Source organism: Telmatherina bonti, assembly GCF_933228915.1.
Source record: "Telmatherina bonti genome assembly, chromosome: 20".
Classification (NCBI taxonomy): Eukaryota; Metazoa; Chordata; class Actinopteri; order Atheriniformes; family Telmatherinidae; genus Telmatherina; species Telmatherina bonti.
In genome coordinates this window covers 27,726,622-27,737,508 of record NC_136618.1, presented here as the reverse complement: position 1 = coordinate 27,737,508, position 10,887 = coordinate 27,726,622, and the positions used below count along the sequence as shown (strand labels likewise).

The window sequence follows — 10,887 nt, the reverse complement described above, 5'->3', positions numbered from 1 at the left end:
ATCAAGAATGGCTGTAAAGATGCCTTGCTACAAGGTTTCAAGTTTGTTTTAAACCACAAAAGACTGATTTCTTGTAGATATTTGTTTGGGTTTTTTGTGTTTTTAGAAAAACTTGGGAAAAATAGAAAACCAATTTAAGAGGCTGATGATGCAGCCTTTAGCCCTGTGTAGGATTTATTTATTTTTCTAACCTGCATACATAAAAGGAAATGAGTACATCTCTGGAACTACAAAGTCAATTTGAAAGCTTTTGGGGTCATAGAAAAGGTGACACAAGTGATGCTGAAGATGTGTAAATATCTGCGTATGAGCTTTTGGTGAAGGACAATGAAGATTGCACAAACGCACAAATGAAAAACATTTCAGACTTGCCAAAAAAACAAAGAAAACAAAACCAAATATGAACATTGTCACTGCAAAGTTCAACTCTGAAAAGTGAAACAGAACTAAATAAGAGGTTTTAGTACAGACTTAATGAGGTCTCCAGAATGTCCATTTTGGAGATTTGGTACCATCAGTTCTTAATTTTTCCAAATTAGTGGAGCTCAGGTTTTTGTTTTGTTTTTTTTTTTAAAGTTTGGAAAAGATCAGATTCTCTCAGACCAAGCACAGTTGTAAACTTCATGTCGTGATTTAGGCTTTGACAACCTCTGAGCATCACCAAGCTAACTTCAAAAAGAAGGAAAATCCCCTGATATTGTGAATTCACTGCTGTTGGCAAATCAGAAGTTTAGTTTTCCGAGCCAACTATGGGACTAAAACCTCCATGTTCCAGTGATGGTAAACATCTCGTTATTGCTTGAATGTTGCTTTTTCAGTAACAGAACAGTTAAATTTGTGGCAAAATTTTATGACAGATGGATTTCTATATGAATCCACCTCATGGCTGCCATCAGTTTCCACAAGTTGCTGCACTTTTACAACAAAATGCATTATAAGGCATGGTTTTACCCACTGCTCACGACAACGTTCTCTAAATTTGCAATTGTACTGTTGGGATCCAATAACAGAGCCAAAGGTACGTTTACTCCTGTTTCCTGGAAAATCTGGTTCTGTAAAGTCATGGCCAACATGGAGTCAATCCCCAGTGCACACAGAGAAGAGTCATCATCCAGTTCAGCTGGACTCACATGGAGCATGTCACTCACAATCCTCCTCACACTCTCATGAGAGGAAGGCAAATGTTGAACATGAATTTCACTGTGTATTTCATCTTTAAGCTCTGCTTCCACTAAAATTGTCAGTCGCTCTCTGAGTGATGCATTTTGTGCGAGAACATGGATTTTCAGATTTCTAAAGTTGAATCTGCATATTACTTGCTGCGGCTTGTTCATTAAAAGGGACTTTTTCAGCATCTGATGGATGTCCTGCACACCCATGATCATCATCCCCTTGGCCTCCAGGAACTGCTGGAAGTGGTTTTTGTTCAGCAGCAGACCAAGGTTCAAAGGACCCCAGTTGATGGACTGTCCAGCAAGCCCGAGGTTTCTCCGGAAATGACAGAACGCATCGAGGAAGGAATTGGCTGCTGCATAGTTACACTGTGAGGCATTGCCTATGAACGATGAGATGGAAGAATAGCACACAAAGAAATCTAGTGCACTGTGAAGTGTTGCAAAGTGGAGATTAAGAGCACCGCAAACTTTGGGCCGAAGCACCTTCCTGAAAAGAGACTTGTCAAGGGATTCAATCAGAACATCATGCAGCACCGCAGCACTGTGGAAGACTCCTTTGATAGGACAAGCTGGAAACCTTTCCCCAATTTTGGAGATGGCATCGACCACCTGCGTCGACACAGACACATCACACTGGATATTAGTGATAGAAACCTTGCATCTTTTCTGCAAGAGATCCATTTCAAGCTGCATTTCAGTAGATGGAAAACTTCTCGACAGCGTTGCAATGCAGCCTCCACCATTGTGGGCGATAAACTTGACCGTCTCAAACCCCAAACCAGAGATGCCTCCCGTTACAATATAAACACAGTTTTGTTTAAAGAGCTGCCTGGGTGTTGGAAGCAAAGCGATGTCTAGCGGTGCACAATCAAGCCCTGCATGGTCTAAAACAACTTGCTGCACTGTTGTTGTAGTGAAATAGGACTCAGGCTGTTTTACTTGGTACAGCTCTCTTCTCAGAGGCAGCGACGATGCATCAAACCCAAGTGACAGCAGCCAGCTGGAGACATGTCTGTTTTGTGCTTGCAGATTAGCTCGATGGAGAACACTGCTCACATCCAGCTTATGCACAAAAATGTGCTCATTGTTAAATGTGAAAAGGCTTGCAGAGACTAACGGTGACATGTAGCTGCTGTACACAAAGATGACATGCTTGTCAAGTCCACCACTGGCGTACACCTCCTGGCAGGAAGGGTCAAATGGGGGCAAGAAAACAATAGCATCAAAATGTGGAAGCTCCCTTGTGAAATGTGGGCGAGAGGAAACATTCCAGCCCGCCCTGCTCGCTGTGAGAGCCAAAACCTTCATCAGAACAGAAGCTGAGCTGGAGGAGATCATCACCAATGTTCTGCGCTGGTCTTTTACATCAGGCAGAAGCCTCTGCAGGATCTCCCATGCTAGGATGAAGTAAGACACACATGGAGTTTCTTTAAGGAACGGTAGTGTCTTTGTGCTATAACATGCTGATTCAGGAATCACGATGGTTGCGCTGGCTGTGACTGGATAGCATGATGCGACGTGGTCTCCCACTCTTACAGCTTTAACATCTGTCCCAACAGCTGTGACAGTGCCACTAAAATCTAAGGCCAGAAGCTTGTGATTCTGCGACACATGCTTGGTCCAGTACATCGTCCTGCCAAAGTCCAAATGGGATGCGCTGACAGGAAAGAAATCAGATGAATGCACACACACATTTGTGAGCTGAATTTGAACTGACTTCTTCTGGATGGGGTTAGTACCAGGATCAGCAGGGATGGCAGAGAGGTGAGCCATTCGGTATGGATCAGATGTCTGCAGGACAAAGTGTCCTACATGCACAGTGGGTGCTTCACCATCACATAAATCCTCGTCCTTCACTTGTGTCCTTGCTATTTTTGCTGCTAACGCCTGCCCTTTGCTGATTCTCACTTCCTGATGTTGGCAAGTTCTAACCACATGAACCAGGGTGTCAATGTCTTCACTGGTCACAGAAGCGAGGTCAGTCAGCTGAAAACAAAGACCCGGCATCTCTGCTGCGCAAGCCCTCGTCAAACCTGAAAGCACAAAGCCAGGACTCACGTGGTCCGCAGTCATTCCTGTAGATCTGTAAGTTATGACCCTGACAGCGCAGGAGCGCCTGCTCTTTTTGACGGCCAAAACAATCCAGCGAAACGTCTCACAGCAGGTCACCAAGCAGTCTAGCAACTTATCAGATGATAAGTGACTGAGATCCTCTACGCCCCAAATGAAGAAAACATCCTTCAGATTCTCGTTGTGGCTCAGCGAGTTGAACACCAAGTTATGAACTCGGTCCACTGTCATCTTCTCTGCGCTCTCCACAAAGACGGACTCTGGGCTTATGCATGGTCTTAGCTTTTGGGCAATGCCGAGTTTATCCTCAAAAACAATTGCTTTCAGCTGGCAATTTTGCAAATCCCTCTCATGTGCAACTGCATACGTTTCCGTGTGAAAGAATGGCGGCTGGGCAACATTTAAGGAGTCATCCAAAAAGGAAATCCTAACCCCTTTAAGCTCCACCAGTACCTTCCCCTCTGTAGTAGCAAAACAACCACAAACATCAAGGAAGTCTGGACTTTTCTGAGTTGCCCGCAAGTATATAACCATTTCCTCCTGCAGGGGTCCTGCTATTGCCATGGCTGCAATGCCTGAAGGGAATCCCCGCCTTCCTGCAAGCTGAGTCATTGCCGCCACAGCAGTCATCTGCATAAAACAATCCAACAGCACGGGGGGAAGGAAATATTCATGAAGATATTTCAGAAGTTCAGAAGGGACTTGAAATGTTGTTACAGCTTCGTTGAATTCTTTCCCCAAACACACATCATCAAGCTGCTGAAAAAGAGGACCATACTCGAACCCTGAAAAAGCGAGAGTTGAGTAAATCTCCCGTCTGTTCATAACCAAGCTGCACCTCTGGAAGATCACATCCAGACAAATGTTTGTCTCCTCTATCAGCTGCTGCTGATCTGTACGGCTGCATGTGCCAGAGGCGAGCGTTGCAACGGAAGACTGCACTTTAAATGAGGTGTGTTTGTCTGAATGATCTACTGTGACATTCAGCTGCTGACAGCTGGAGCTGAGAGTTAGCACGCTCTCAAATGCAACACTGAGACAAAGCTGGGAAACAGCCGTTTTTGGTCGCAGACTTGCCATCACCGCAGCATAAGCTAATTCCACGTAGAGTGCACCGGGCACGATGGCAACGCTGTCGTTTTTATGTTCCCAAAGATAAGGTGCAGTCTCCAGTGAGATGTTGCACACAAATTCTTTGTTATCCTGCTTTGTTTGGGCTAAGAGCGGATGGTGCGCGAACCTGGATGAGCTGTTGTCTTGTCTCAGAGCTTCAAAACTCACATCCTTCTTCATGCTGTCAAACTGATAGATTGGAAGAGATGTGGGTAGCGTCTCACACCCCCTGTAGACCTCATTCCAGTCTACATTAACCCCAAGTTCAAACAGTTTGGCCACAGCTGAGGAGATGGTGTCACAATCTTTCTCTGGGTGGACAGAAGAAAGAACTGTAACATCATTTCCAAGACTCTCCTGTATGTACCTTTGAAGAGCCCGTCGAGGTCCAATCTCCACAAAGACTACGCTTCTTCTAGACTGCTTGTCTTCGACAGCAGCACAGAGAGCTCGCTCAAATAAAACAGGCTTTCGGACGTTATTTGCCCAGTATCTGCCAGAGGTGAAATCACCGTGTGAATACTCCTTTCCAGTCACTGTTGAGTACAGCTTACAGTCCACATTGTTGCACTCCAAAAGGCCTACAGTCCTCTCAATATCATCTAGAACTGGATCCATCATGTGGCTATGATAGGCAGCTGGAACATCTAAGTGATGGAGGAAGAGTTTCTCATTGGGCAAAAGGAGCCTCAGCTTCTCATGGAGGATGTCTACAACATCTGCATCTCCTGACAGAGTGCACGACTGAGGGCTGTTGACAGCAGCTACGTCAACCTTCCCGGAGACAAGAGAAAGAATCTCTGAAACTTTTTCTACTGCAACGTTGCTGACCACGAGCATTTTCCCGCCTTTGACTTTGCTCTGAAGAGCGCTCCGGTGGAAACACACTTTCACAGCATCCTCCAGAGACAAGAGGCCTGAGCAGTGAGCGGCAGCGATCTCGCCAATGGAGTGACCAAGCACGGTGTCGGGTTTGACACCCCAGCTCTTCAGCAAGGTGGAGATCCCCACCTGAACTGCCAGAAGAAGAGGCTGGGCAACATCTGGCTGGCTGAGGTCAACGTCACCGAACTCACCAGCAAGCCATCGACTGATACTGATGTCTTTATAACTCTGGAAGATGCTTTCGACTTCTTTGACCTTTTCTCTGAAAAGAGGAACCTCCTTCATGAGCTGCCTGCACATCCCCCTGTAGGACAGCCCATTTCCACAAAACACAAAGACCACCTGCACGTCAGACCATACTGACTCAGCCTTTGTCCTCAGTGCAGATGTGAGCTGCTGTTTTAAGTCTGAAATGGAAACCGTTGAAAAAGCTTTCCTATATTTGTGTTTGCAGTGACTCCTCCTACATGCTGAGGTGTATGAGAGCGCCTGCAAGTCTACGGCTCCGCCGCTGCAGAGTCTCTGGTGGGTGTCAGTGACAGTCAGGATCATTGACTGCTCAGAAGCTGCAGATAACACAAATATTTTTGGCCAGATTTTTATGGGATCTAATGTGTGACTGTGCTCTCTTAAAATCACATGTGCATTTGTTCCTCCGAACCCAAAGCTGTTGACCCCAGCTACCCTTCCCAGTGGTCCGTTTGACTCCCAACTTTCAGCTTTTGTCGGGATTTTTAAGTTCAAGGCTTTTACGTCTATACTTGCATTGTCATCGGAGTAGAAAACAGAGGGAACAACAGTCTTGTGCTTCATCATCAGCAGTACCTTAATGAGTCCGGCCACTCCAGCTGCAGATTCTGTGTGTCCAATGTTGCCCTTCAGAGACCCCATAAGCAGTAACCCTGAGTCTGGAGGTCTGGTTTTGGCGATGACGTTGGAGATGCTTCTCGCTTCTGTTGGATCTCCCACTGGGGTTCCAGTCCCGTGTGCTTCTATATACTGCACATTTGCAATGTCAGAGTCTGAGTAGATTCTGCGCAGCAACTCCTCTTGTTGTGTCATGGAGGGTTTGGTGATTGGAGTCACAGAGCGCCCGTCTTGGTTGACTGCAGTTTTGCTGATGATGCCCCATATTTTGTTGTGGTCTTTAATGGCCTGTGACAGAAAAAAAAACCAGGACATCTTGTGAAAAAAAGTCAAAAGACTGTTTTCATGAAGTTTATAGGATCTTTAAAAAGGCCAAAGTCTCTAAAACCTTTTAGATTAAATATTTTAAGAGCTTGAGCTGGTTTGACAGGTTTCATTGTGAACATGTTTAAAACAGGACGATAATTTACAACCATGTTTCAACGTTGCTCCATATGAATACCAAGAATTACTTTCTGTCTTTATTGTTTTAAAAATCACTACTTTTTCCACTTTCCTGCAACAACACTTTGACTCTGAAGCTCTGTAATTTAAACCTTCTTGACATTAAAAAAAAAACTAAAACCTGGAGATGTGGCCTTTATGAATGAATCAGTTCTTCTGACTGACTCTTAAATGAAGGAAGAGAACTCAGTTGAAGTTGCGAGCCGTTCTTTTTCATATACAGATTATCCACGCTGCCTTCATGTGGTGCGTGTGCACCATCATGGGAGTCTGATGTCCAACACGCTTCATTCACATGAATGCATCTATGGGCAGAAAGTCATTTGGAAATAAATATTGTGACTTTTATCCAACATGTTAACTAAAGTTTGCACTGATGAAGCTCAGGTTTGTTTTTTTGTTCATACATATTTTCCTGTATTCTGTATTTTTCTTGTACCGAGTAATAATATATATCATATTTTATGTAGGTGAATATTTCTTTTTATAGTGAATTGCTCTCATATCTTGTTAGTTGTTTTGCTTTACTGAAATGTTCTTGTGTGGAAAAGTTTGGATTAAAGTTGTTTTGCGTGGAAGTTAATCGTAATCAGCTCAGCTTTAATTGCACCATAATGTTTTTCTGTCAATGAAAATAAAGAAAAGTGATATTCCTGTCAAAGCAAGGGGATTTGGAGCTATCTTATGGAGAAGTTACGAGGAAAACACAAGCCATATGAAATTACAACCAAATAATGCCCACCAACATAGTGAATATTAGTGTTATTTAGAATTGATCTGATCTACATTTTACCTTATAAAAACTACCAGTGATTATTTTCTCAATAAAAACAAGTTTTCTCTCGACTGAATTCCACAAATAAAAAGGATAAGTGAGCTGAAGGACTCCATGTTGGCGTGGAACTGGATCAGGAAAATGTTTCTCTGATTTGTTTTTAGGAACTGATCTGCAATGTAAAAATAATACAGAAGGTAGAGATTTATGTTCTTTACAACCTTTAATGTTTTGCAGAGTAACTAGAATCATTGTTTTAAATTTTAAAAATAAGATGTTTTCATCCAATACAAATTATTATGTAATCTAATTTCATTTTTGTTGATCAAGAAATGTTTATTCCTGTAAATTGCATTGATTATTTAGGAAAAAATGACCAAAAAGATGTTAATAATTGGTATGGGTGTGAAAATTGAATTGAAAAATAGAATATCATGACTATTTTCTTGACATCATTTTTTTTTTCCAAATAAATAAAAACAATCCATTATAAATTTTTTGTTATTTTTAATGTTTTTATTGATCTTTTTACTTGTCTTCTTGGGCATTATAGCAGCAGAATGATTATTTAGCTACTATGTCATTTTTTTCCTAATTGAAATCAAGAAAAATGATGAATAAAAAAGTTTTATAAATGTTTTTTTTTGTTTTAATCTACAAAAATCAGCAACATGGAAGAATTATGTGAATCACAGTTTAAATCGAATTGGTACCCAAAAAAAAATCGGAATCGAATTAGAACAAATGCATATCACCACAGCCCTAATAATTGGTATTACTGTAAATAAGAGCAAGAGCATCAACTTACACGTCTGAGAGGTTTCAGGAGTACGACGCCACAGCCTTCCCCTCTGCCGTAGCCGTCCGCTCTGATGGAAAAGGGCTTACTGGTTCCTTCAGGTGAGATCATCTTCGCCTTGCTGAGAGCAACAAACACTCTTGGCTCTATTATACAGTTCACCCCTCCACACACTGCCATCTCACAGTCTCCTAGTTGAGAGAGAAAAATAAAAATAGGCCATTTTGAAAATAAATAAACGATGCAGGAGTTAACTATGCTGCAAGTGAACAGCTCTAACCCTGCTGGATAGCATGGCAGGCCACATGCAGAGCCACTAAAGAAGAGGAACAGGCGCTGTCAATGGCAAACGAAGGGCCAGTCAGGTTGAAGATGAAGGAAATTCTGTTGGCGGCGACACTCGTGGCCGTCCCCGTGCCGTTGTAGTGGGTAAATGTGCCAGGACTGTCGTTTCTGAGCATCTCATAGTCCCTGTTCATGAGGCCTGCAGCAGCACAGTCAAAGCAGAGCAAGTCACAAACAGTGTGTCATATGATTTTAAATGTAACATATGAGAGGAGCACCTATGTAAACGCCAGTTCTGCTTCCACTGATGCTTTCCATGGCTATTCCCGCATCTTCTAGCGCCCTGTATGTGCAATGCAGAAGGAGTTTCTGCTGAGGATCCATGAAGTCAGCCTCCGCCTCCGTGATACCAAAAAACTTGTGATCAAACTCGTTCAGTCTAAAACATATTGGATAAACATTACAAGTCCAGCACGAGGAAAACATGAGATCAGCCTGAAGTCGCATGAAGCTCACCCCTCTATAAGAGCCGCTTTGGCTGTCAGCATCTTTCCAGGTTTGCTGACATCAGCATCATACCAAAAAGTGGTGTCAAACCTGTCAGCTGGGATATCCATCACACAGTTCTTCCCCTCCAACAGGACCCTCCAGAAACGATCCAACCCCTCACCTACAGTCAAATAAAACACAAAACCAAGATTTATCTAAAACAAGTGCAAGCTCTTCCAAAACTGTGCAACTGTGTCAGATTCATACCTCCAGGGAAATTGCATCCCATCCCAATCACAGCTAAATCATCCTCCGTGTCCTCCATCATTAATTTGAGGTTTTTTTTAGTTTAAAAACAAAGTGAAATTCTGAACGTCTCCATGTAGACTGGTACCACTGGTACCTCTGCAGACCTCTTTATATAACGTTGGACCCGTTCGAAATAGACAGAGGATATTGTCCTGGCTGGCTTTATCTCCTCTGGATACTAATGACAGGTTCAGATCATCCACCGGCGGGGGTAAATAAGCCTTTGTTCCTGCTTTTTACCTCCCAGTAACAAAAGAAGTCTGTGTGCACAACTTCTTCATCACAATCAGGTCATTTAGGCTGGATCTGAATCTAGTTTTATTTTTGTTCAAGATAAGGTAATTTCTTCCACACCAGCCCAAAAAGTGACAGACCAGTTTTCAAAATCTATTTCCTGGCCGTCACTAATACTCCCCAACAACTGCAGAGTAATCAGAGTATTTCTGCAGGTGCCACAACTCAGGAGTTGTACTGGAAGTCTGAGGTGAAATGTGAAGAGAAATGGTGATAGTAGAGTCCCTTATGGGGCACTAGGCCTCCATCTCAGACACACATCCTTTCAGTCTCACAAACTGGGGTCTGCTTCAGTTATACGGTGAATCCAGGTGGTTGTCATGTCTCCATCATGGGATTTATGCATCTTCACACCTAACAGAGCAACTTACTTCTATTACAAACAGTTGAAAACCAAAAAGATGTGAACAACGCGCAGACAGACATTAACCCGGAATCTGTTGGGAATAATGTTATAAATTCCTCTAAAAACCACCCCAACCATCAGTTTATCCATTTTAAGATATGTCGCCGGACTTACATGACCTCACAGAAAAGAGATCTGATGGGGCTAGCTCCTCATCCGTACCACACTCATGTGGTTCAGTTGGCACTTTATTGCTTTCTCTATGGGGCTGCCCAGAAGTACTTTTGTTTTAGAGTGAGGTAGTACACATTGTTTCCCAACTAACAGATGCTAACTTTCCCATGGACCCCGCATAGCTTCTTATCTTGGACAATTCAAGATTCCCAATCAAGCAGAAACAACGTAAACTGTGGTTGGCTTGCATGACTGCAGCTAAAAAATTAATTGTCCAGAGGTGGCTGCCTCCGCATGGCCTCTCAATAAAACATCTGTTGTCAAGGCCGGATTATCCAATGAACATTATAGACACAAGCCGTGGGGCCCACACCCACTTGAGGCCCAAGTAGGGCAAACACCAGCAGTTTGGACATGAAACAAAATGTACATAAAATCCAGATAGTTACACCACAGTGTCTAGTGTCTCGCTATTGATACCATTGGCTGAGAGATGTTAGAAATGTTGTTTCACAGTGTATCATTCACAATTTTCAAAATGTTATGATGAGGAAGGGGGCACCTGGAACACGCAGGGCCCAGGGGCCTGTGAACCTTTAATCCGGCCTGTCGGTTGTACACCCTGTTGGATATCTTATACCTGGAATTATCTTCAGCTGGACTTAACCGTGCTCGTTCATCTACTATTCAAACCTGGTTAAAAGGAATAGAGGGGGTTTCAGAGGCTTCTTAATGCTGTCTGACTAGTATACTATTTAATCCTTCCTTATTGGCTCCTCTCCTTGACACTACGTATACAGAT

General features: G+C 43.1%; 1 protein-coding gene across 1 annotated transcript; it reads right to left on the bottom strand.

Moving 5' to 3' along the window:
• Positions 1–947: 947 nt before the first annotated feature.
• On the bottom strand, positions 948–9,287 carry pks1 (polyketide synthase 1; the record flags this gene model as incomplete). Its single annotated transcript, XM_079259990.1, has 6 exons — positions 948–6,398; positions 8,198–8,379; positions 8,469–8,672; positions 8,752–8,912; positions 8,990–9,143; positions 9,230–9,287. The coding sequence occupies 6 exons, from the start codon at positions 9,285–9,287 to the stop codon at positions 948–950; spliced, it is 6,210 nt and encodes a 2,069-aa protein (XP_079116116.1).
• Between the last annotated feature and the right edge of the window lie 1,600 nt (positions 9,288–10,887).